This window comes from Lagopus muta, chromosome 4 (assembly GCF_023343835.1).
Source record: "Lagopus muta isolate bLagMut1 chromosome 4, bLagMut1 primary, whole genome shotgun sequence".
Lineage (NCBI taxonomy): Eukaryota > Metazoa > Chordata > Aves > Galliformes > Phasianidae > Lagopus > Lagopus muta.
This window is the reverse complement of record NC_064436.1, coordinates 9,906,364-9,932,905: the sequence shown is the minus strand read 5'-3', so window position 1 is coordinate 9,932,905 and position 26,542 is coordinate 9,906,364. Positions and strand designations below refer to the sequence as shown.

The 26,542-nt window shown below is 45.3% G+C and overlaps 1 protein-coding gene across 2 annotated transcripts in view; it reads left to right on the top strand.

The window, feature by feature from the left end:
• ELF2 (E74 like ETS transcription factor 2) overlaps positions 1-26,542 on the top strand; it is a 30,083-nt gene extending 3,541 nt beyond the window's left edge. Inside the window, exons 2-9 of one of the 2 annotated variants that reach the window (XM_048942972.1) lie at positions 1,436-1,631; positions 2,601-2,766; positions 15,209-15,322; positions 16,241-16,414; positions 18,149-18,235; positions 23,516-23,708; positions 24,098-24,451; positions 24,830-26,542. In XM_048942972.1, coding sequence (XP_048798929.1) covers positions 1,560-1,631; positions 2,601-2,766; positions 15,209-15,322; positions 16,241-16,414; positions 18,149-18,235; positions 23,516-23,708; positions 24,098-24,451; positions 24,830-25,457 — 1,788 coding nt within the window. In that variant the 5' untranslated portion in view covers positions 1,436-1,559 and the 3' untranslated portion in view covers positions 25,458-26,542. Of the gene's footprint in view, positions 1-1,435; positions 1,632-2,600; positions 2,767-11,290; positions 11,442-15,208; positions 15,323-16,240; positions 16,415-18,148; positions 18,236-23,515; positions 23,709-24,097; positions 24,452-24,829 lie in introns of those variants that run through there. The other variant, XM_048942973.1, reaches the window with a different exon arrangement.

The following is a 26,542-nucleotide window of genomic DNA, read 5'->3' as shown; positions in this document are numbered from 1 at the left end:
CAGCTGCGTTAGCCACCTGTGTGGGATTATCGTAGATTCAATATGACCAGACAGGAGTCATGGTCTAGTATATGAGTATTTATTTGTATTGCTATACAGCATGGGGACCAGGTTAGGCTATGCAAGAGTGCTGCCTGAAGCTCCCTCTGCTTTTGTATCAATGCGTTATTCCTGAATTGCTGGAATAATGTTGGGGCTTGGAATTGGTTGGAGCCTGCGCTTCCAAACTGAAATAAATTTTCCATTTGTTGGACTCTTTTTTTGTTGGGTTATGATTGTGCTTGGCAGTATTTCTAATGTAGATGATCACGGAAAAGTAGAACAGTCTGTTTCCAGGATAAGTGGTTTTTTTTCTTTTCCTTTTGGTTATTTTTGTCTATGTTGGGCTTTGGAGTTGTATTACAACCATCATGGGCTTGGGTTAGAAGGGTCCCCAAGGATCATCAAGTTCCAACCCTCTGCTACAGGCAGGGCCACCAACCTCTAGATCTGGTACTACACCAGATCAGGTTGGCTCATCCAACCTGCTCCAATGCATCGATCTCAGTGGAGTTAGCTGCAAGGGTAGTTGATATCAGATTGGCTTCTTATGTCTGACATGGAATATGTGCTTTCTCCTGTGGAGCTAAGAAGCTAAACTTCTTAGGTTGCATTGTGCTGTAGCAAACTGCTCCTCACTGCCCAGGGTTTATCTGCTTCTTGGAAAGAAACAGGAGATAAACAGTAATACTTAGGGTAGATATATTGTAGTTGTTTAGAAACAAAGCTCTGTTCCTCAGTCTAGTCAGGAGAGATGGAAGAAGTTGCAGGTTGTGTATCTCTGTAAGCTCAACCAGTCTGTGATTTACCTGACTTAGAGTGTTATGATGTGCAGTGACCTTCTTCAGACTCTTGACAGTTTCCTCTAGAAAAAGGAAAAAGTGGTGCTGCTACAGTGCTCTTTAATTTAAAAGATAATCATCCGATGCCTGTTGATGGGATGTGTGTTATATAAAAAAGGCAATATGGTTGAAAGTGTTATAATGAATCTATAGCTGTTATGGCTGTGGAATCGGTAGAAAAAAGAAAGTGTCATTTAAAAAAAACATATCCTGACTTAATAGTAGCTCTAGGAAAGCCGTGCTGGCCCAAATTGCATGGTTTGTATGTATCTGTACCTCAGTAACTTTGAATTTCTCACTGATGTCAAACGTCAACATGGTTGTTATTTATTATCTCGTAATAAAAAGTTTGTCTGTTAGTCTGACAAGTAAGCTCTGTCTTTTCTATATGGCTGTGTTCAGTGTTACCTTTACCAAGGTCAGCACAATCTTTCTCTCGTGTTCGCTGGTGCCCTTTCTTGATGTAGAGATACAGCATGCAGTAACTTTCTTAACTGGTGAAAGTCTTTTCAATATCAGCAGTGCAAATAACTTAAAATTATTTTGTGTTTCAGCCGCCCTCTCCTAGCAGTTGTACAGAAGTGGATTGTGAATGTAAGCCTTTGATAACCTCAGCCTATCAGCATTATAGTCCTTGGGATAGATAGCAACTCTGCAAGCCTCTTCAGGGGATGCACCATGACATCAGCAGTGATTGACACTGGAGGCCCTGGCCTGGAGTTCGACAGCAATGGGATGAAAAACCACGAGGTTAGACAAATAAGCAGAATCTATTTACTAACGTGCTTTATACTTTCTATCCTAATTTGAAAGAAAAAGCTGCTGTATGCTTGTGTGTGAAGTGGACGAGGGAGTGTTTACAGAGCAGATGGCTTTTCAAGGATCTCTTAGCACATAGTTGTCTTATTGCAGAGAAGTGGAAGTAGGAAGCTTTGAAGCCTGCTGTACAATTTTAGACTGAGCTTCCGGAATTAAATTGCATATTAAGCATCTCTTTAAATTAATGGTCTTAGGTGTGACTTAAGGTAGGATCAGGTGAGCAAAACAATAGAAGGACCTTTTTCAAACGTTGTATTTGCTTGTATTTTGCATTCTTAAAAAAAAAAAAAGAAAAAAACCCACAACAAAAGCATTCTGCTGTCCTGTAGGTAGTAGTAAATACTGTAGCTGGCAGGGTTCCACTCCTGCAACACTTGAACAGATTAAATATACTGCCACAGATATTTTGATCCTAAAACAAAGAAAGATAGGCATGTGAGCTTCAAATTAGCTAGCTCTTTTATAGTAACATACATACTTAATCCAAAACGTGAATGTTCATAAGATATGGGTCAGACAAAGGTATGTTGCAGTATATGCAGAAAGGCTTGATTACATTTTGTATGGAGCAGAGCGAGAAGAAACACTTGGTAAAGCTGAGTAACTTAGAAGCTTGGTCTTTTCCAATATCTTAAGATTTAAAGCATCAGATAACTTTAAGTGCTTAGAATCAGTAAAAAAGACCTTTGAGATTCAGGAGTATCCCCTGGGTGAACAATAAGCTCTACTTGGTTTTTTTTTTTTCCAATCTCTTCCTTTAGAAGAAAATTTCCTTTAAAAATCTTCACAACTGTTATAATTATTCAAAAAATCTGTAAAAGCATAAGAGAAAAACACTGATTTGGAGTTCAACAGTGCAGTATTTAGAGGGTTTTTTTTTTTGTTTTTCCCTTTCTATAGGAAAATGAGCCAGTCTCTGAATTCCCAGCTGTGATTGTGGAGCCAGTTCCTAGTGCCAGACTAGAACAGGGTTATGCTGCTCAGGTCCTGGTTTATGATGACGAGACTTATCTGATGCAAGATGTAGCAGAGGAACAAGAAATTGAGACTGAAACTGTGGAAACAGGTAGACTTTAATTTATTTTTTCATTTCTTTCTTTTCTTTCTTTCTTTTTCTTTTTTTTCTTTTTTTTTAGTAGATTTTCTTACTTTTAGAGGTCCCTGAGGAATGTGGCTTTACTTTTACTCACAGGGTAGAGATCCTGACCTGGGATCAGACCTGTTAGCACTGCAGTTAATTGTACTTAGTTTCAGCGGCAGCAGGACTGGGGTTTGACAGGTAAAAATGTCCCCTCAGGTTTAGGATGCTGTATTTCTAGCACTGTGTGCCCTCATAAGTAGGGTAATCTTCATTTATGCGTTTGTTACCTACTTACGTAGGGGGTTAACTAGATAACCTGGAGCTCTTTAAACTCAGCTGAGCCAAGAACCTGGTTAGAATTTAGTTCTACTGTGTGTCTGAGCCAAATAACTGCAGGACAACTGGCAACATGGACTGCATTGTTCTACTCAGCCTATCTTCAAACTCTTTCCCCCTCCCCAAGAGCTGTGCGCTTTGTTCCTTTCTTCCTACCTTTTTGGTCTGAGAGCAGTTTTATTGCTGCTTTAGTGGCAGGAGCGCATGGCTGAGGGGAATGGAATTGGACTGTCCTGTTACAGGCAGAAAGCTTAATGGACTGAAATTAACTCATGCTATACGGTGAAATAAGTAATGAATGAAGAAAAGAGTAGAGCTTGGGCATTAAAGCGCCTGACCTGTGCACAGGAAGGTACACGTACCTCTAAACCTTTCTGCAAAACACATGCTCGTGAGCTCTGAACTTCCTGAGGAGGACCACTGGCTGTTTGAACTGTCTGAAAAATGAAGGCTGTGCTCCTATAAGAGCCTAGTGACATCTGATGGTTCAGGCTGCTGCTGTATTGCAGTGGCTGTCAACCACCCCGTCTGCTTTCTTGTGCTGCTCGTACTCATCAAACTTTGAAAAACATTCCCCTATGCTAATTTTGCTAGAACAAATAGCAGAGAAACAATAGAACTAAAATGTTCTATATTTTTCCTAGAGTTAGCATGTTGATGTGGGGTGGGGAACTGCAACCAAAGGGAGGAAAAACCCTCCTGGGCAGTCTGTACTAAACCCCTTGAGTGGAACGTGGCTGGCTGATACACATAGCTTGGGGCTGCTTAACTTAGAGAGAGAGTTTGAATTCCTGTTGTCACATAGGCAAAACACAGCTGGCTGACTCTTCTCACAGTTGCTGAACTTTGTAGTGCAGTAAATATGTGCATGTTTCCATCAAAGTGGGTTAAAGTCCAGTTTCTCCCTAAACAGTGGATGCAATTGCTCATACGTTTTTGGAATCGGAATGTTAATCTCACGTGGCACTGCATCAAAAATCACATGCATCAACTTTGTAAGATATGTATGAACGAATTGTTCAGGTCTTGGAATGCTTCCAGTTTAATGAAACGCGGTTTAAATTAAATATACTAATTGTAAGTTGCATTAATGTAAAGGAAAGATATGAACTGTGGCTTTTTTAGAAGTTGCTTTTCACTGTGGTGACAAAACTTATAAGATGAAGGTAAGTGGGAGGTGAGGGTGCTCCTCCCAAGAAGCTGACTTTTATGAATTAAACCTGTATTTGAAAGCTTTCAAGTGCTGATATTTTGATACCTTCTGCATTAAGTAGTGTTGCTTTTTGGACATGAAGTATCCTGTTTCTCATGAGTAAGATTTTGATAGCTTAATGACTAACAGAGCAGCGCTCTTAGAATGAGGAGCTATTGCAAGTGAGCTCTTTCTGTCTTTAAGTATTATGTTTTGGCCACAGTCAAGTGGGGGAAATGCCAATTAAAAACTCATAGTTCTTCTCTAGGATTTTTTCTTTTTAGCTGCTGTTCAGAAGTATATTCGGTACGTTCAGAAGGGCAGGAAATAGAAAGGACCCAGGAAACATTCACTTGGGTAATGTGCCATTGCAAGCAATGGACTGCAGGAGTGTAAACTGCAGTGTGTTTTATTTCCATGTTCATTGCTAAAGGTGTTTGGAAGGAAGCAGCTTGACATTGGAGATGAGGTAGAAGATGCTATCGTTGGTGTTAATAAGAAAGTAGGCTAAAACAGAGAAACAAGTAAAGATGATATACTAATGCTAAGAGCATTTCAGCATCCCTGTTTGGTGAAGTATGTGCTTCTGGTATGTCCTAATTTAATACACACAACAACTTGTTTTCTGTGTATCTTGGGAAAAAAAATCATGTTGTTCAATGAACCCCTTGTGTACTATGCAGTTAATTGAGTCCCGTATAATTTAGTAAAAGGCAGCATTTCTAGCCATCAGATGCATGGATCAGCACCCTTTGTGATCGGCATGGCAGGGTGGCTGACGTGGTTCTTGGTCCATTGAACAGTCCAGCCATTAAATCCACCTTTCCAATTTGGAGAGAAGGATGCTGTGGGACGGTTGTGTCCAAGGCCTTATTCTAAAGTATGGTTACCTGTAGGCTCTATGGTTGGTCACCTGGTAGCAGCCTTTCAGAGCTACAAGGAAGAAGGGGACAGACTCTTTATCACCATCTATGGTGATAGGGCAAGGGGAGATGGCTTCATAGTTAATGAGGGTAGGTATATGTTGGATATGATGAAAAAGTCAGTTACAGTGAGGGTGGCGAGGCGCTGGAATTGGTTGCCCAGAGATGTGGTGGAAGCCTCATTCCTGGAGACATTCTCAGTCAGGCTGTACTGAGCTCTGAGCTACTTGAGCAAGCTGTAGGTGTCCCTGTTCATTGCAGGGGAGTTGGACTAGATGACCGACCCTAGTTGGGCCTTCTAAGTGTTCCTTCCAACTCGACCAATTCCGTGACTCTATGAATGCTGATGATTTTTTATTTAATTTGAGGGCAGTGTATATGTACATATCTGTATTTCTCCTTTTGGACACTTTCCAGTCATCCGTTAATCTATCTTATCTATCTTGATTTGTCGCTCGGGAATCATTAATCATAATTAGTCAATCAACTATAAAAATTAACCCATGAACTATAAAAGTAAAGCCCAACAAGGTTACCGTAAGAAACACCAGCTGGTTCCAGTTCTGTTTGTCTGTCCTGTTCCAGGAAATAAAAAGCTACCTGTGTGCTGGGAATGGGGGAAAGACTTGATTAAGAGAGTTATCTAGGGAAAATGAAATGCAAGGGTTTTAATATTTTCAGGTGCTCATACGACATTGTCAGTGGAAGTAAAAAGCCTTTCTGATGTTTCAAAGGGAAAGTGTCAGCCTTACATTGAAATAATATTTATCTTCCTGTGCACAGTATCACTCATATCACCCTTTGGACTATTGGGAACAGAGTTACCAGCTTTGTTTATTGGAACAGTCAAAGTGTTTCTATCACAAGCCTTCTTAACAATTGGTTTATAATACATGGATTTTGTTTGCTTCTACTTCCTGATTACTTATCCATCCTTACAGTGTTTAGCCCTTCACAGCAAAACCTTTGTGGTTTATGTAACAGCATAAACTGCCATCCCTAAAGGAGCAGCCTCTCTGAAATGGAGTTATTATAGTTGTCTGCCATGACACAGAGCCCCTAACGTGGATGTGTATGTTAGTGAATTAGATGATGTAATCTTTGGATTTACTCTCTATGCAGATCTGAAGGTACCACAGACATGATCTGCTGTTCTTGTATGTGGATGATGCTTTGTCTTTGGGCCACGTTTCTTTGAATGTGGTGTTCCATCACAAGTCCTCCTATGGTGCGAGCTGAAATTCTGGTTTAATTCTGTAAATGGTATTGCCACACAGGGGTGGAAGGTGTGCATGAAACTACTTTAATGTACTTTCATGGACATCAGAAAATGAGCCCCTCCAGGATTACAGTCTGATGGAAGAATATTGTGCTACAAAGACAACAATGATGGTGTGTTTGTCTGTGATCTCTGAAGGTTTTTTTCTGCCCGGAAGTTCCTGTAAGTTATCAAGTAAATTGATAGCCTTCGTTAAGGAGGAAGAAGATGGATATGCAGTGAATTAAGGCTTAGCTCCTCCCCCGATAAAAGAAGTGCTTGAAGAAATGTTTATTTTTAAGGCAAATCTTCTTTTGGAGAGGAAAGTTCAGGTTATTACTCAGTTATCAGCATGAGAACCAGTTACGTGTGTCTGTGTAACAGAGTCCCTAATTGTTACCTGTTCCAGTATCTGCATCTCCTTGTCTTCTTTCATCATCATTGAAGTTGTTTTCTGCTTGCTTATTTTAGGTGTGAACCTGTGAACCCTTTGGTTTCTATCAGTTGTTAGATGTGATATACTTAGATCTGGTAAAAACCTTACATTTGATTTGATTATGTGTACGTTGGGGTTAAACAAAGCAAAGTATCCTTCACGTCCAGACGTGATTTGATTGAACTGCCTCTTCTACAAGATGAGAGGGCATTTGGTGGACATTGCAGTAGTGCTGACATATTGTGGTGATTGGTCTTTGTCTCCTTACTCAGACAGCTTGACCGAAATGATTCTAAGTGCAGAGCAGTGTGCTGTAGAAGGCTGTGCTGATTAGAAACCAGAGTCTGGATGTTCCATGAACCACACTGAACTCTCAGCCTAAGCTGGTGCTGCCTTCATCAAAGGGCTGAGATGATGCCCATTAGCCAGATGAAAGAAAAAAAATCAGCCAGGAAACTTTGAGTAAAGTGAAGAATAGTTGCTCTACTGCAAGGATTAAATGTCCCTAACATGTTCATAGCTTTAGAATGCGAGTTCACATGGTGTCAAAAGAGAAATTGCTACTACACTGGTGTGAGTTCTCCCACTGTCAAGAAATGCATTGCATTTTTGCTAGCTAAATATCAGTGAGGATGAAACAAAATGATGCCCCTCCAGTTGCATGTGCTACTTTGTGTAGCTCTTGGAGCATTCCTGCTGCAGACAGGAAGGTCTGTTTTCAGTGACGCTTTTAAATCAGATGCAAAATTGAGCGGCAGCTGAAATTTTGTGTCATATTTGCTGGTGTTTCCTTTTCTGAGATATTAATGGAAAGAGCTGCTGCAGGTGCTCTGTGGTTGATGTGTTTGTGTAGCAGTAATGGCCTGGCTGTGGTATTCAGTTCTGTCTAGATTTCAGGTTTCTACCTTGCTGCTTTCAGTGCTCCTTTGGTGCTTTAAGAAAAAAAAAACAACATTGCAAAACTAAGTTTGTTGTTATAAAACCTAATTTAACGTATGCTTTTCAGTCATTATTATTGTTATTTTCTATGGTAAATATGAGGCTGACTGAATGGCTTGCTAGAATGGGACGTTCAGACTGGCACGCTCTTTCCAACTTCCTAGTCTAGTTCTAGTTGGTAGCGAGGAATTGCAGACTGTTGATCAAAGAGTCAGCCGCTATATTTTACTGATGGAAGCTGAGCAACTCTGTAGTGTGTGTCTTGAAATCAGAATGCAGTATGATGTATGCTCATGCCAAGACAAATTTGGTGTAAGATAACGGTATTTATTGATCAGAGGTATGGTGACTGACTCATAAGGAATAATTTTATTACAATTATGCAAGGGATTGGATATAACAATATTTTTTGAGACATAGCTGTCTGTCTTATTCTGCATTCACAAGAAATCATGCCAGTATTGAGACTTCTGTTATTTTGAATGACTTCTTTCTGTTTATCTGTGGTATCCAGTCCTGAGCATGTATTCCTCACTATGTGGGATCACTAGTGGCTGCACGAATAGTGAACACTAGGAGCCTAGGTCTACCCAACCTGATATGGTGTAGTCAGAGACAGCCTTAGCACAGTCCAGCCACCCTGCTTAGTATCTTGCAGCTTGAGGGGCACGTTGTGTTTATCTTGCCATTATTTCTGCTATTTTCTGTAATGGAATCCACAGGGGATGCTAGTGATTATGGTGATAGGCTGATAAAGGGGACTGTTGCATCCTCTTTCGTGTTTCTGAAATCTATTTCGTTACGTCAGAGGGTTGCAATGCAATGAAGTGCCAGCAGTTTCATGGTTGCTGTCCTCAACAATGGGCTATCTCTGTAATTGCTCGAGGTGAATTGCATGGGGATTCTGTGCAAAACTGGCCTGGAATTCTGAAGTTACTTGAAACTTTCTAGTTTGGATGGCAGTTGAGTATTGTTCCTCTGTTATCACTGAATAATAGAATGGCCTGTGTTGAAAAGGACCACGACACTCATCTAATTTCAACCCCTCTGCTGTGTGCAGGCTCGCCAACCACCAGACCAGGCTGCCCAGAGCCACGTCCAGCCTGGCCTTGAATGCCTCCAGGGATGGGGCATCCACAGCCTCCTTTGGCAACCTGTTCCAGTGTGTCACCGCCCTTTGTGTCACAAACTTCCTAATATCTGACCTAAACCTCTCCTTCTCAGTTTAAAACCGTGTCCTATCACTATTGCAGGCATTCGTGTAGACTGCAAATGCCACCCGGTGACAGATTGCTGCCTGCCCTTGGCTCCTTACACAAGCAAAGTCAAACCAATCACTGCCAAGAATCAGTAACTGCTTTAAGATAATTTGCCTTTTCTGGCCATAGCTTTATCATTCTGGAATCGTCTGTGGATAAAAATAGTTAAGTACATGTCTGTCTTTCCGATTCAATGTTTGCCATCAGAGATGGGCATGGAAGGATAAAGGTGCCATTAGAGGGCTGTCATTTTAGCATGTGGAGTTACAAAGCTTGTGAAGGACATTCCTCAGGGAAGCTACAATCTGCTAACAGAGATGTTTCCAAAGAACTGTGGTGGAAAAGGAAACTTGGCATGGGAAACTGTGGGAGATGAGACTTGCAATTCCTCTGTAGTTGGTGGATGTTGTACTGGTTTTGAGGACTGCCCGAGAAAGCACTGGATAGGTGAGCCTTTCTCTTTGCAGATCAGCTGAAACCTTTCCCTTTGTCTTATTTTGAATTTGTACATCAGCTGCCTAGCATGCAGTTAATCCCATCCCGCTTCTTCTCTTGGGTCGTCTTTCACTATTAAGGAATAATCAGTATAAAGGTGAAACTTGTTTCCTTTAACTTGAATGGAGTTGTTTGTATGCATTATTAGGAAAGGGTGAACTTAGAGCTATTTTACTGTTGTATTCCAAAGTGTAAGGTGGTATGGTTCACTTACATTGTATTCCTGTTATCCAAGTGCCTTCTCTGCCAGACTCTCAAGTGCGTGGAGTTGGAGATGTGTGTCTGCTGGAAATGCTCTTGAAATCACTTGTGAATGCACTAAGTGGTAATTCATGTGTGTCATTAACCTTAGTGTCAGCGTGGGCTTTCCTGAACAGTGGGACGCTGTTGGGTTTCTCTTTTCTCCTTATTTCTGGCAATCATTGCTTGTAGCATGTGATAAGGTGTTGGTCTACTTGGAGGAGGCCTGGCTGCCTTGCCAGCTGAGCTTGTGTGAACTCATGACAGTGAAACACAGCGTATCCTAACGGGTTTAAAAAACCCTGTATTTATTTATTAGCAGCGGAGGAATGGAAGTTCATCTTCACATGGTCCTATTCTGCAATATAATTATTTCTTGCCTCTTGGGGCCTTGTTTTATCGTTTATATCATTTTATACTGTTTTTGCAGCCCTGTTGCTAGCCCACTGCCTAGGCTGGAGGCTTTAAGAGAGATTAAAAAGTGCATGCTTGCTTTTTTTTCCCTAGCGACTGTAGGTTTGTTTTTCTTTTTTTCCCACTTGAAATAGTAAGATTAGATTACTGGGACGAATCAAATAGCGTTCAGCATAAAATACCGGTTCAAATACAAGGAACCGCAGGGGAAAAGCGGCCTTCCTCCTTCAGGGGGGTTGGCCGGGCAGGGAGCTGCGTGCCCGCGCGGTGCCTTTCCGTGTCCTTGGGCCTGGCTGCTGGGGAAGGCGGCGGTGTCCCCTAGCGGGAACGCGCTGCCAGGAGGAGCGAGCGCTGCGCTGCCTGTGCGTGCGGGGCTGAGAATGGTGCCCCACCGGTGTGTGTGTATGGGGGGGGAGGAATACGGTCGTGGAATTGCGCTCCTAAAATGCCGTGAGAGCGGCGGAAGGAGTAGGGGGGCATCAGAAGGATGCGAGGTGCTGAGCGGAGCAGTTGCGGGCTTTTATTCTGAACGCTTCCGACTCGCGCTGCTCCCATCCGTCGCGGGGATGCTAAAACGGGACGGCAGGCGGCCGCTCGCAGCCGCGGCCTTTCCCCTCGTCCGCCGGGCCGCGGGCAGTCTGAACTCCGCGCACAAAGCGGCGGTTCGCCCCCTGCGTCATCGAGGGAGGGTCGGAAACGCGCGGCCGCGGGAGTCCCTGTGCGGGCCCTGCACGCGGAGCTCCGCGCGGTTGGGGCGGCGTCGCGGCACCCGGCGTCCGCCCGCCCCCGCCGGCACCGCGCTGCGGGCGGCGCTGCCTCTCTGCCGGCGGGAGGCGGGCGGCCGCGGGGCCCCGGCGCTTTCCCCCGCCCGCGGGCGGCCCCGCGCTGCGGCGGCGGCGAGTGCCGGCGCGGCACTTCCTGTCTGGGGCCGGCGGCGGAAGGATCGCGTGCGCCGCGCCGCCCCGCAGGAAGCGCCGCCGCGGTGCCCGCGCCGCCCGCCCGCCCGGCCCGGCCCTGCCTCCCGCCTGCCGCACTTCCCGCGGCAGCGACCCGCCGGCCCCCGCCCCGCGCGCCCGGCGGGCAGCGCGAAGTCGCGGCGGAAGCGTCAACATGGCGACCTCCCTGCACGAGGGGCCCACCAACCAGCTCGACCTCCTCATCCGCGCCGGTAAGCCGCGGCGGGACGGGGGGGGGGGAGGAGGAGGGAGCGCGGCGCGCCGCGACCGTGCAGCAAACGGGCAGGAAACGGGCGGCGCGGGCGGCGACGGCACCCGCCCGGCTCCGGGGCTCCGCGGAGCGGTGCCGGGCGGGCGGGGGGCCGCGGCGGCAACCAGGAAGCGCGCGGGCCGCCGTCCGCCCGCCTCCCGCCACGCCGCGCGGACAGGCCCGGAGTCGCGGCGCGGCCCCGCGCTCCCGTTCCCCGCCCGGGTGCCCTTTTAAACTCGGCGCGGGCGGAGGCGCGCGCGGCCCACGTGTGCGGTACGGCTCGGGGCGGCCGCGGTCCCCCTCCCCCCCGAGCCGCGCGGCGGAAGCGGCCCCGCGCCCCCCGCTTTCGGCACGGGGGGGTCGGAGGGGCGGGGGCGGCGGCCGGAGCGCGCCCAATGGAGGGCGGCGGGGCGGGGCGCGGCGGCCGCCAATGGGCGCGCGGCGGGCGGCGGAGCGGTGGCTCCCCGCGGGTTGGCGGGGCGCGCGGCGGCGCCGAGGGGCGCGGAGTGTAAACACGGAAGTGGCGGCGACGCCGCGCCGGGCGCACGTGGTCGTTCCCGTCGGGGGCCGCGGGAGTCTGCCGCCCTGCGGCCCATTCCTTTGCTCTCCGGCCACCGTGTTGCGGTACGGCGGTGCGGTCGGTACCGCGAGGTGAAGGCTAGGCCCGGATTGTTCCTATTTGGGGCTGGCTCGGTTGCCGGCCACGAGAGCATCTCCAGTCAGCCGGAGAAGGATAGGTGTGGGACTGGCAGATAACGTTGCTCGGGGTACCTGCCTGACAGCGCTGCTGTTCGCTGTGCTCCTTTAAATGCCGATAGGTGAACCCGGTGAACTTCTGTGAGGTGCGTTAATGCCCTCCATCCGTGCTTGGAATTGGGAACCCCTCATTGCAGTGCTGTGCTGGTGCCTGGCAGCATTAAGGGATAAGCTGTTGTAAGCCCCAGGGCTGCAGCTCCGTGCTGACCTTGCGCAGGTGAAAGGAGGTTGCTGCAATGCAGCATCACAAAGCTCTGTTTTAGAAATTACAGTCTAGCTCTTCTTGTACCTGAGGTTGCTCCTGTTTTGGGAGCACTGTCAAAGGTGTGCGTTGCTGGTGCTTCTTGCTGTGAAGCTCAGCTGCAGCCCTGTTGGGCTTAGCTACCAACCAAGTTGGGCTTTTTGCAACAGCAGTGGGGAGCCATGAGTACACACAGCACACAGCATTTGATAGGGAAGGGAGAGTGGGGTTGAGAGGTGCTCAGTCAGCGTTGGAGATGGTTCTCAGCTGGCCTGTTCTCTTTTCCTATTTAAAAAAGGAGAGCTGTTTTCTTTTCTGGTAGAAACATAGATTATTTTATAAGCAGATGTTTTTCTTCTGTACAACAGACCAGAAAACTTAGTTTTAATGTGAAGCGTGCCAAAAAATGTGCCCTAGAATCTTACTACTTCCTGAAAGCAACGGGATGAGATTTGGGTTAAAAGAATGGAAACAAACGTGGTGTCCCACAGGCATGGGTGAGCAGAAGGACTGCTGCAGTATGCCCGTGTTAATGTGAGCTGCAGGGATGCTGCTTGGTGAGGAACCTCAGTGATCTCCCATGGCAGTGTCTTTTGGCTGCAGTTGGCGTTCAGGTGAGCACTGCTGCTCCTCTGGGCGCAGTTCTCCCCCATGCCTCTCGTTAGGAGCGCTCCCAGTGCTGCAGTGCAGGGGAACTGGGCTGATGGCTCTGCCTTCTGCACGTCCCACCTTCTTAGTGAGCCTGTCCCTCGGTGCTTGCCCTTGCTGTCATCTGTTAACAGGATGTCTTTGAGAGTGGTCGAAAGAGCTTTTATTTAAAATTGGCACTGAGATGTGGATTGCTGCTTTTCCCAATGTGTCAGTGCAGTAGGGGTTGCCCACCACATCTTACAGATGGGGCTTCCCCTCCGCTCCTGTCCTCTCCCCTCTCCTCCCCTCTCCCCCTTGCTCCTGGTCAGGTTGGCATGGTGCTGGAGTGGTGTTGGAAAGGTACAGAGAGGCGCCTGAGTGACCTTGTTGCCCTTGTCCCAGGTGAGTCAGTCGTTTGCTTGTGTGTGGCTGAGACTTCCCTTGGGATGGAGGAACACTCAGGTAGAATGTTGCCTGCAGGGCCTCTCTTGTGGGTGCAGGTACCCCAAGTCTTGGGACCGCCCTGAGCTGCTGCTGGGAAGGGCTGTTGGAACACAGCAGGTAACAGCCTGTCCTTTGGCAAGGTTCTTTGTGCCCGCAGGGTGAGCTTTTGTTGTTGCCCTGTTCTGGAATGCCAGCCTTATCAGGTGCCTACTGCCGCAGGAGATAGAGCCCCCTAAATAGCATCTGGGCAGGGCAGTGGCAGAGGGTTGGCTCAGTGGGGTGTCTCATTCTACTAGAAGTTTTGTGTGTTTTCCAGGTGTTGCTAACTTGTTGCTTGTAGGGTTTTAAAGCTTCTAGTCCTTACTTTTCAAGTCTGATTTGCTAGCTTTTCCCCACGTGTGCCTGCACTAATCTGTTTCTGTCGGGTTTCCCGAGGCAGAAGTAGCAGCAGCGGTGTTTTCCTGCTTTCCAGCAGGCAGCCATCACTTGTTTCTCAGACCCTGTCAGTAACAGGATAGGTGCCTCAGAGCTGTCGTGGAGAACGCTCACCGAATGCCTGTCGGATGGCAGGGGCTGCAGACAGGTGACCCTGCTGCAGCTAAAGATAGCCCTGCGTCTGGCTGCAGGGCACTCGGAGAGATACATTGCCTTAAATGGTGAGCTGAGCAGCAGGAGCCGGCACCTTGTGCTGCGGTGACACGGGACAGGTGGCTGTGCTGCCTGGGACCCTGCCCAGCCTGCCCACAGGGCAGCGCCTCGGCAGCGCCACAGCTGGCATCCAGAACGCCTGGGATTCCCTTTTTTGTGGTGTTGTGCTGGGGCCGGATGGTCTGCCTTGTATCCAAGTGTGTTCCCTTGGAGTCGCTTTATATTAGTTTTATTTAACTGCTTCGTTTTCTTGAGTTTTCAGAACTCAAAAACAAAAAAAGACCTTTTCACCTTAGTCCCTCAGCTGTTATTTAAGAGAAAGCTTTGTGCTTCTGTTGTTTTCTCATTACCAACCATGCCCGTTAGCCCAACTTGCCAACGTTTTCAGTATTAGGAAACAAGATGTCACTGTTGTGCAAATTAATCTTGTTTTTGTATGTACGCTTTGTCTAAATAGACTGAAAATCTGAAGATAAGTGATGTTTGTATTTTAATGGGATCACAGTTGGAGATGGGTTTGCTTCTCTCTGCTCTGTCATTTTACAGCCATCTTCATCACAATTCCTATTTGGCTTAAATAGGAAGTAGAGGAGAAACCCTCAAAAATCTGTCTCTGTAAGCTCTTGCACTCCTATTAGAAACAGGGAGCTTGGCTGTGAGCCAGAGATCTCCGAAGTGACAGTGTTGGTTCTCGTTGGCTGCTTGTCTCATGTCTTCCCTGAACGTTTCTGTCGGCAGTAAGGTGTAATGGTGTGAAGGCACCGGACAACTGCTTGATCTTCATGTTTAAGATTGAACAGCATACATACAATGATTTGTATGGACTTGAGCCTGGAGTGTTCAAGGCCAGGCTGGATGGGGTTGTGAGCAACCTGGTTTAGAGGTGTCCCTGCCTATAGCAGAGGGATTGGAACTGGATGATCTTAAAGGGCCGTTCTGACCAAAACCATTCCATGATTCTGTGACTTGTATGACTAATCTGGTCTCATAACACTTTTATCCTTCTGCAGTGGAAGCATCAGTACACGGAAGCAATGTACACTGCACAGATAAGACAATTGAAGCTGCGGAGGCCTTGCTTCATATGGAGTCTCCTACCTGCCTGAGAAATGCCAGGAGTCCTGGTATGTCAGCTACAGTTTCTCCTCCTCAAGCAGTTTTTCTTTCCACTAATGACTAAAACCATCATCCTGTAAGAAGCATGCTTCCAGGTGGTATCATTTACCTGAGTCATGTTGTTGGGTGCACATACTCGAGTAAGCTACACATTTAAAGTGGACTTTTCCATCTAAACATCCCGTAAAACTTTTTTATTGTGCAGGTGATGGAGCACTGGCACAGGTTGCCCAGAGAGGTTGTGGAGTCTCCTTCTGGGAGATCCTCAGTAACTAGCTGGAACATCATGGTCACCCTGCTCAGGGCCTCCGTGTTCGAGCAGAGGTTGGGCCAGGTGACCTCAGGCATCTCGTCCTACTTAAGTTGTTCTTTGATGCTATGAACCTGACATTGTGCTTTGCTAGAATAGTTACTTCAAGGGAAAATTATTTTCATCTGTTCTTCTGTTTTAGAAAGAATATCTGAATACAGGATGTTGTAAATTGTTACCAGTTTAAAAACCCAGAAGTCAGTGTTGATGATTCCTTTAGCTGTATCTTCTTTCTGAAGTTACTTAATATACATTGGATGAAATCGTGAACAGATTGGAACCCAAAAGCTATCAAGTAGGAAATGGAATTTGGGATGCAAACCTGAATGAACTAAGGATCAGAGATTGAGCTCTAATTTTCTTCAATTAAAATTGAATTTAAAGTTAAGCTTAAATCAAAACAGTACTGCTTTGATATAATTATGCTCAACAGTGATCACAGGTGTGCATGTTTTGGGGAGTGGACTGATTTTCTACATGGCAGTTTGTTGGAATTGAATCTTGCTACATTTTTGCACGTGCTTTGTTTAAAGCAATTTCACGTAAGAGAGGTTGGAACAGTCAAGTAGAAACTTTGTAACATACTTATTCTTTTTTCCCCCTTTTCGTCTCTTAGTGGAAGTTTTGGTCCCTCCTTGTGTGTCAACCCCAGAGTTCATCCATGCAGCCATGAGGCCTGATGTGATCGCAGAAACTGTGGTAGAGGTGCCAGCAGATGAATCTGAACCAATGGATTCATCTCCTGCTCGAACGTCCCCTGATATCCATGAACGAATGAAGAAGAAAAAAGGTGTGTATGGCTCCTCGTAGCAGCTACCTCAGGGTTTATCTCTTATGCAGACAGCCACAGGTGGTGCAGTTGAGATGGATACAGGTAGGTTAGATTAGCTGATTTCTCTGCTCAGTTTATCAGTGTGGTTCACGTCTGAAATGCGAGTTCTTAGAGAGCAGGCCTGTGACAACATCCAAAAGTAGCGAGAGAGTGCGTTTCACCAACTGCTAAGGAAAAGGATTTCTTCTATGGCTCTGTGCCTTGTAAAGTGAAGTCTGCAGAGTAGGGGAAGGGTAAAGAAGGATTCAGAAAGGACTTGAAGGGGGTAAATGTTTCTCTGGAATAGGTGCGTGAGAGCAGGTGGTCTCAGGAGTCCTCGAACGGAACTGTAGAAAAGTTACTTGCTTACAAGAGCATAATTTGATTTACAGAATCAGTACAGTGTCTTTCTGGGAAAGAAGTATCTTGTTTGTCTGATCAGTGTGCCTTGGAGGAGGCACTAATGGGAACAGTGAACGAGGTCTAAGCATTCAGCTACCAAATGAGATGGCTCTGAATGGTCGGTATCAGTCTGGTCTAGCAGTTTGCTTACAGGCATGTTATAAGTCTCTTAACCATAGGAGGACTTCATTAGAGATTCCAGCTGTATGTATGCAGGGTTGCTTCTAGTTTAGGGAAAAAAAGCTTCAGTGTCATGGTAAAGCATTATATAGCTGAGGTCTACAGTTTGAGATTTGGTGAAGTCACATGCACGTCACAATGGCTGTAACTACCCTAAATGACATAAGCAGGAAAATGATGATAGTGCTTTTTTATAGCTGTATATTGGATTTAAACCGTTTCTGTATTTTTTTCCACTGTCTGTCTGAATAGTCATCAGTGGGCAGATTATGTTACAGGGCTGTGCTCAGAAAGCTGAAAGTGCCTAAGGTCATTCAGATACAGCAATAGAGTGATAACTTCTGTCGTCATAACTAACGCTTGTTGAATTCAGCATTTACCGAAGAATATTATTCATCAGCAAAAGATAATGCTGTTGCTCCTGAGGAAGGAGAGTTACTTGCTGCTGCTCTCCTCAAAGTGACGGCAGAAGCGAGGGTTGTTTGCAATCTGCTGCCCTAGGTTATGATCCTCTCCCCTGCTTGGGCCCGTTTTCCTCCATGGAAAGGTCAGTGGAGTGTAAAAGGGTGAGGATTTCCCTGACACCGGAGCACAGCAAGGGGCTGTGAGGGCAGAGCAGCCCCAGCACCACCCTGAGACCTGCATCCCAGGGGCTGCACGCTGAGAGGAAGCTTGCCTGTAGCTTTTAATGGGCAGATGTGGAGCGGAAGTGGGAGTTATGTGGATTCAGCTGTAGGATTTTGTAGGAAAACTGATGCTTTGATGGGCACGTGCTCTATCGAAAACAAAGCAGGCGGAAGGGTGGTAAGTTCCAGAGTAAGAGAGGCATGTGACTAAAGGAATGCAAATACACTGGATTTACTTCATATGTGTGGTGTGCACTGCACCTGCCAGTAATTCATCTGAAATGAGGTTAAATCTGCCTCTGGAATAAGCAGACGAGTGATGCGTTAAATTGGATGTGCAATAGTCATAATCTAAGAATGGCAGTTTATCCATACTTGAAGCAAGGAAATAGCATTAAAAAAAAAAAAAAAAAGAACTACTTTCAGCAAAATCAAACCACAAAATGCTTTTATTCTGCATACCATTAATCCTTCTCATTTTTCCCTGCATGTGTTGTGTGCGCAGCTGGCCGTAAACCCAAGAGCCAACAATCGACCATTTCAGATGGGTCTCCAGACCTAGGTATAAAGAAGAAACCTAGAGAAGGCAAAGGTATAATTTTACATTGTTAAATCATGTCATTTATATGTATTGTGTGTCTCGTAGGTAAAACTGAGATCTTGAAAACTTTGGTGGGTGAATTTGCACTGACTTCATTCGGTCTCAACTTTATTTGATGTCTTTGCATTTGTTGTTGCAAGATGAAGTACAAGGATGTTTCTAACTCCCCTGCATGCCCTGTAATACAACCCGTACATTTTCATTTGCTTTGCATGTATTGCTGTCTTCTGTGGTGTGTGTTAACTTGTTGCCAGGCACATAATTTGCTAAGCTGCCGCTGTAGGACTTGCTCTGAAGTAGAAGCAGCTTGTGGGCATTTGTAATGTTGAGGGCTAGAAATGTGTTCCCTTAATTGATTCACAGGCATCAGTGGGAATGTGTTGCTTGACTAATAGATACAAATTGGCTTAAGGGTAAAAACAAATGATGGTATGTTTCTCTGTTGCTTGAGTGAGGAGCTTTATGCAGAAGAGTCATTATTCTTATTGTTTTTCATGATGAAGAGTCCTGTCTTGGTTTGCAAGCCCCAGCTTTTCACCCAGAGATCACAGACCCACAGCACCCACTCACAGGTTACTGTTGAATTGCAGTGCAGTGTATCAGCTCTTAGCCCTGCCTAGGTGCAGAACGTGGATCTTGTTCCCAGCTAACTTCACGAATAGTTGTTAGGAGATTGCACTTACAGCTAGGAAAATAGAGTTTTAGTGACTCTCAGTAGCAGTGTACCATCTGAAAGAGCATGCAGTTGTCAGCACGAGAGCTGTTATTATTTCAGGATTTGTTTGAAAGCAGGATCTGTGCTATTTACGTCATTCCTTATCTGGGGACAGCTCCTGAGTAGTGCTTGTGAGCAGGCTGAGGGAGAATGGATGCTAGCTCATGGAAACCGGTGCAGAAAATAATTACGTTTCTAGGCATCGGTCTCTGTTGGTGCCTTTGATTTTTCACTGTAGCAGATCTTTGTATTTGCTGTTCTTAAAAGTACTTCTTGTTTGATTATTTTTTTAAATATTTTTTTAAACCTTCTTTGTAATTCTGATGTTGCTTTTAGTGCTTCCTGTTATCTGAAGAGCATTTGTGAACTGCCCTTGTTGCTGCAGAAATGACTTTGTCCTTCCAGTTTGTGTTTCTAGTGCTGATTTCTCTCCTTAGCTGTTAGTTTTGTCAAGTGTGAGATGTTACTACTCTTTTTTCCAGTTTCTATGGGTGCTTAGGATATGCTTTTGTTTGTTGTTCTCACAAGTTATCTCAGTCCGTATTTTACACCACAGCTGGCATAACATACGTTTTCTTTCTTCATGAAGGTTAACTTGAAGTTTTGCAGAATATTTTGTTACTGGCTTAATTTTATTTACTGTTTCTTTTAAAGAAGGATTTGCTATATGCAGGTTATTTGACACGTAACATGTTTCTGAAAAAACAGGAAGTATTGCTAGAGCTGAGTGCTGTCAGCAGATTTAAGTCATGGAGGAGGAGAACGGCTGGTTGTATGCAGCTGGAAACAGGTTGCTTGTTGTCCGTGCAGGTACTTCTTCCTCTGTGCATTCTGGATGGGTACGCAGTAAAGCAACTGTAGATAATCAGCTTGAGTTTGTTATATCGAGGGAACTGAAGGCTCCTTAATTGGGGTGATAGTACTAGTAGCTGTCCTCACATAGAAGATTGAGAGTTTCTATCTTTCTTAACTTCCCTTATTTTGTTTTTGCTTTGCTTAAGTGCTGTTTTAAAAGTGTAGACCGATAGCATAAAGCTGCAGGAGAATTTTTTCCCTCAGAGGGAGCAGAACTGGCCTTGAGCCTTTCAATAGAGGTGCTGGTACAAACGTGACAGTTGATACAGTGCCTTGTATCATTGACATGCTTTCTGGCTGTTAGTCCTTGTATTTTGAGACTACAGCTGACACAGTGAGTGGTGTTCCCCAGGGGTCGGCACTGGGCCCAGTCCTGTTCAATATCCTTGTTGATGACCAGGGTGATGGCATTGAGAGCACCCTCGCTACGTGTGCAGATGACACCAAGCTGGGAGGAGCTGTTGATGTGCTTTGGGGTAGGAAGGCCCTGCAGAGCAATCTAGGCAGGCTGGATTGCTTGGCTGAGGCCGGTAGGATGAGCTTCAACACGACCCAGTGCCAGGTCCTGCACTTTGGCTACAACAACCCAGGCAATGCTTCAGGCTTGGGGCAGAGTGGCTGGAAGCCTGTGTGGAAGAAATGGGCTTGGGGGTGTTGTTGGGCACCTGGCTGAATGTGAGCCAGCGATGTGCCCAGGTGGCCAAGGAGCCAACGGCAGCCTGGTTTGCATCAGAGATCGTGGTGCCAGCAGGAGCAGAGAGGCGACTGCGCCCTTGTGCTCAGCGCTGGTGATGCCACACGTGGAGTACTGTGTTCAGGTTTGGGCTCCTCAGCAAGAGGAAGACGCCGAGGCCCTGGAACGTGCCCAGAGAAGGGCAGCGAACTGGTGAGGGTGTGCAGCACAAGCTTTAAAGGGAATGGCTGAGGGAGCTGGGATCGTTGGGTCTGGGGAAGAGGAGGCTCAGGGGAGACCTTAGAGCTCTCTGCAACTGCCTGAAAGGAGGCTGTGGCAGGTGGGGGTCAGTCACTTGTCTTGTGGAAGTAGTGATAAGACCGGAGGGAACGGCCTCAAGCTGTGCCAGAGGAGATTGGGGTTGGATGTTAGGGAACTTGTTTTCTCTTGCAGAGTGATGGGGTGCTGGAACAGGCTGCCCAGGGAGCTGTTGGAGTCACTGAGCTGGGAGGTGTTCAAGAGACTTTGAGATGCTGTTCTGAGGGACAGGGATTAGTGGGGAAATATTGGTGGTAGGTGGACGGTTGGACTGGGTGATCTTAGAGGTCTTCTCCAAGCTTGGTGATCCTATGATTCTGTGATTCTATGATTAAGTAACAGACAGTTGTAATGGTCAGCTGGATACAAGCAAAGTATTTCACTGTGCCAAATTGCTCTGTACTGAAGGTAAGGTAGGTAATAATTGTGTCAACTCTGTGCACTCTTAAGGTATATTGGTGATCTTGAGACTTTCCAGGCGTGGAGATGAGTTCTAGATGCTACTGAAAAAGGCTTCTGTCTCCCTAGCAAGATGTACTATGTGTTTATGTCTACCATGCTGGATTTTGGATGCATAACAGCAACATGAATGTAAACCTGCTCAGATAATACATTTTATAGTCTTATCTTTTTCTTCCTCAGAAGTCGATAGGCTCGGATTCATAGTATGAGGAAAGGTTAGTTTTCTAGGGAGAGAGGATTTAAAAACAGTGCAAACATTTCTAAAGTTAGCTTTAGTGTTAAATGCATAGCAACCATTATTGCCAGAGCAGCAGAGTAGATGGCCTCTGAGTAACATAACTATTCCATAGGCCTTATGTGGAAAAATGTTATTCAGGTCACTAAGAGTTTGAAGAAAAAAGGAAAAAGTGTTGAGTCAGCAGCTCCTTTCCAACAGAAAAAATAAGGCACTTTCAGGAATGATTTCTCTCAAAGGTCAGTTTTATTTCTGCAGTGAAACGGTTCCAAACCTCTGCAGGATTTGTTGGTGAACCCAGAAATTTGATTTCTAAGGAGCTAAGAAAAAAAAAAAAAAAAGAAAGAAAAAAAAACCCAAAAAACTAGAATTAATTTGAAGGAAAACACTACTAGTTAATGTTTTTTCTCTTATAGAAGTCTTTCTGAAATGGGAACTTACTGGTTGCTTGGTTACACGCAATTATGAGGAGTTAAAACACTTAGCATCTAACTAACAGCATTCTGAGATTAATAAGTTAGGGAAGATTATTCTGACTTGATAAATGAAATGAGAAGAAAGATATAAAAAGCTGCAAGAGTTTTGTTTTTTTTTGTCAAAATTACCCTTCACTTCCCTAAAATACAGCATGCAGATTATCCAGAATGATTCCAGGATTCTGGAACATCTCGACTCATATAAGTCCTATATTTCTCTGAAATGCAGCTGGATTTTCATATGACTTGATTCTGTACTTGCTGTTTACTGGAGCACTTAGTAAAATATTGGGTAGTCTGTCTCTGAGATCATCATCCAGAAGATGGAAACCATAATTAGATTTTTCTAAGGTAGTTAACTTCTTGGACTCTGTAAGAGAGGCCTTTCAACTGCCTTAATATATTTTTTGTTGTTACTCTGTGCTACAAACAAGTGCTGTGCTGGGCCGTTAAACTTCAGGAGTTAATGATCTCTTTGCACACAGAAAATATTGGGGTGTATGTTTTAATTGGCCCATGGCACCTGCTGCTGGCTTGGAAGCATGATCACGTGAATTGAGATGGCCATTCTGAGGTTGTTACTCTTGTGGATCTGTCTTGGTTTTCCCTTCTTGAATTGCTTTAGCAGTCTTCTCCAGCACTACTGATAAAACAGAGGTATCTTTTTTCCTTCTGCTTTTCTTTCCCTTTTGCTAGGTGTAGTCAGAGTCCAGGCAGCCCTCAGGTTATGTTTTATGCCCTCCTGATAGTCATTGTTACAGATGTTGTCTTGTGGCACCTCCAGTGGAAATGGTACAGAAATTGTACACCCCTGAAATGTCTGAGAAGTGTATTGAATTCTTATTCTGTAGGCTTCTTCGTTCTGTACCTCCCCAGTTGCAGGAAGGTATGTGGCATTTCTGCCGTGTAAATCCTTGCAGGGAGTAGCTGGACTGGCTTTGCACCTAGCAGGGCCTCGATCATTGTGCAGGATACATTTGGATCGGAACACGGGGCTGTCAGCAGCGGGTGTGAGAGTCCCCTTGGTGCTGATGTCCCATTGAAGTCAGCAGGATGATCCTGGACAGGAGGTTGTGGCCTTATTGCCGTTTGAGGTGGTTATTGAAGGTTGTATGTCTTTGTACGTGATTTATTTCTGTCGTCTTGTACTTCAGCATCTTAAAGTGCACTGGCTTTTCTCTCCTCTGCTTAAGAAACTGAGAAGAAAATTCTGAGCTGTGTTCCTATCTGCGCAGTGCAGCTGTAGGTTGTAGAGTCTTGGAACACCCTCCTGTACTTCTTTTCTCTTTTCAAGAACTGGGAATTGAAGAGGCTCCTGTGCTGTCCAACAGATCACCAGGGTTAGCTCCTTTCAGAATGTAAATATTTATGAAAGCTTTGCTAAACAGAATGAATGAATGCTTGCAGGTTGCATTACGTACCATCCTCTGCGTAGTGTTTGCCTGTAATTTAGGTCATTTGCAGTTAGCTATATATGGAGAATTTTCTGCTGTCCTTGAAAGTGGATTTCTAATGTTCAAATGCTTTCTGATTATAGGAAACACAACATACTTATGGGAGTTTCTTCTGGACCTTCTCCAGGACAAAAATACTTGTCCTCGTTATATTAAGTGGACTCAGCGAGAGAAAGGAATCTTTAAGCTTGTGGACTCGAAAGCTGTCTCCAAACTATGGGGAAAACACAAAAACAAACCTGACATGAACTATGAGACCATGGGAAGAGCTCTGAGGTAAAATCTTAAGCTGCTACTTACTGCTCCTACTATAATTTCATATCTCACTCTTAAATCCTCAAGTGTAGATTGAACTCTATAGAAATAATGCAAATTCTCAGGTGTTAAAAGCTGCCCTTCTGCTGACTTTGCTGATGAAAAAGCAGCAGTTTTGCAGTTCCTGTTGCTTTCCGTGTTACCAGTTAATTTGCAATTTACCTTTAGAGGTTTGTGTTTAAAAGACCAGATTTTTTTTAAGCTAGGTATTTGAGATGCTGTGCAGCTTCTTGCCATGCCTTCTTACATTTTATTTTTGGCTGTGGTCATGTTATGTTTTCTTGCTAGCTCAGAGCGAGTTTTTCTCTAGAATCTGTATCAGTTACCACTTAATGGTACTTCTCTTGCAGATACTACTATCAAAGAGGAATCCTTGCCAAAGTTGAGGGACAGAGGCTTGTTTATCAGTTTAAGGAGATGCCAAAAAATATAGTTGTCATTGATGATGACAAAAGCGAACCCTGCAGTGAAGATTTGTCAATGCCTACAGATGAGAAGTCATTGGAGAGAGTGTCTTTATCTGCAGAAAACCTCTTGAAAGCAGCAACCTCTGCACGCGGAGGAAAAAACTTGTCTCAGTTAAGCTGTACCAGAACAGAAAAAGCAGTCACCAGAGTGGTGAATATTGCCTCACCAGCACACGATTCATCATCATCTCGCCCCTCGACAACCACTACTACTGTCCCAGCGTCGTCAGCTCCCAGGTTGGTATTGATGTGGCTTGGGCTTGTTGTTCACCGATGAATGATGAGCAGCGTTTTGGTTGGGATGGTGTCTTTATTACTTTGTGTGCTGGAAGTCTTCTCTGATCTACAGGCAGCCATGAATTGTGGTAGAATACTGTGAAAGTGTGGTTTATGAGACAGAGCCGCCTAGCAGTGCACTTGCCCTCAAGCATATTTTAAAATCATGTAGAGAAGAGAGAGATGGATGCTGCTCAATCTACAAAGTCCTATTATGAGATGGACAGGAGGTTTTTGTCGTCGTTGTTCTTAAGGAACCAGTTAGAAAGCTGCAGATTTGGGATTTGTGTATCGCTGTTTTCAGCTCTAACGGTTTAAATGCACGTTTTTGTTTTGCAGGACTGTACGTGTGGCAATGCAAGTGCCTGTTGTAATGACCTCTCTGGGACAGAAAATTTCTACTGTGGCAGTGCAGTCAGTAAATGCAGGGTCGCCGTTAATTACCAACACAAGTCCAACGACGGCAACAACTCCAAAGGTAGTAATCCAGACAATCCCTACTGTGATGCCAACCGCTTCTGAGAATGGAGACAAAATCACCATGCAGCCTGCCAAGATCATTACGATCCCCGCCACGCAGCTGACGCAGTGTCAGGTACAGACAAAACCAGGCCTGACTGGGTCGGGAAGTATCAACATCGTTGGAACCCCGTTGGCTGTTAGAGCACTGACCCCGGTGTCCATAGCTCACGGGACACCAGTGATGAGACTATCGGTGCCTGCGCAGCAGGCGTCAGGCCAGACTGCCCCCAGGGTTATTAGTGCGGTAATAAAAAGCCCGGAAGTGAAATCAGACACAGCGGCTGTAACGCAAGAACGTGAAGTGAAAACGCTGCAGCTCTTACAGGAAGAGAAGACGGCAGATGGGAGCAAGACTGTAACCCATGTCGTGGTAGTTAGTACGCCCTCAGCTATCGCCCTTCCTGTGACAATGAAAACAGAAGGAATCCTAACGTGTGAGAAGTGAAGAACAGGTTGCTTCCAGCGTGGACTTACGGACTGTTACTGTTTTGTTTAAACTGACATAATTGGGGAGGGAAGTGGAGGCGATCGCCACGTCAAAAAGGAGAGTGGGGAAGTGTTAAAAAACATGAGTTGCATTGGAGACTTAGTGGGGAGAAAAAGAAGTATTTTTCCCGTGTTTCAGTGGGAATGGAACCACATTGCTATGCTGACAGAAACGGCCTCTTCCAGTCAGGAGACAGCTGAACCCGTGGAGAAGGAAAGGTAGAGAGACTGAAAAGGGACCAAGCAGTTCACTACGCTGTCACAGCACACTAAGACCTGGAACACTAAAATTGAATTGTGTGAGGGGTTTGCCTTGGTTTTTGGTTTTTCAGGGAAGAGGAAAGTCTCATTTCTAGAAATGGCAAAGTTGATGAATCTTATATGCATACCAGCAATCACTGCTGCGTGCCCGCAGTACTCAACTGGTGCTAAGTGAAAACCTCTGCTACTAGGTATTGTAGAATGTGAAATAAAGGAGATTGAAGAGCTTCTAAAAGAAGACAGAGACCTAGAGGGATTTTTGTATCATAGCTTAAGCAGATTTAAAATGAAAGCCTTAGACTGATTTTCAATTATCTTTCTTGAAATAAGCTAATGGCTTGTTTGTTTAAAGCTTTTTTATTAAAACAAATTTTTTTAAAAATCTTGTACCTAGCACAGTATTGTTATAGAATTACATGTAACATATTTTGTATGGTAGGTAAAGTCTGTCTAAATTTCTTAATTGTGGACAAAACAGCAGCAGGCCTCCGGCCTTCTGCTGTAACATGCCTGTGTCTCTCACTTAGCCTTGACATCTGTGCATACATTTCAGTTTCAGCTCTACTCTGTCACTTGAAAGGTCACACCCAGCATGAGCTTTCGTCAGGTAGTTCTAAACCTGTAAATTTTTTTTTTTTAGTTGAAGTTAAGAGGGAAGTACCAGTGTTCAGAATGAACTATAATAGTTTGTATATTCAACATTTGAAGTATATTCTATTTTGTTGTACTCTTGTTTCAAAGTGTATTCAAGTAGGTTTTACTGAAATATAGAAATGAAATTTG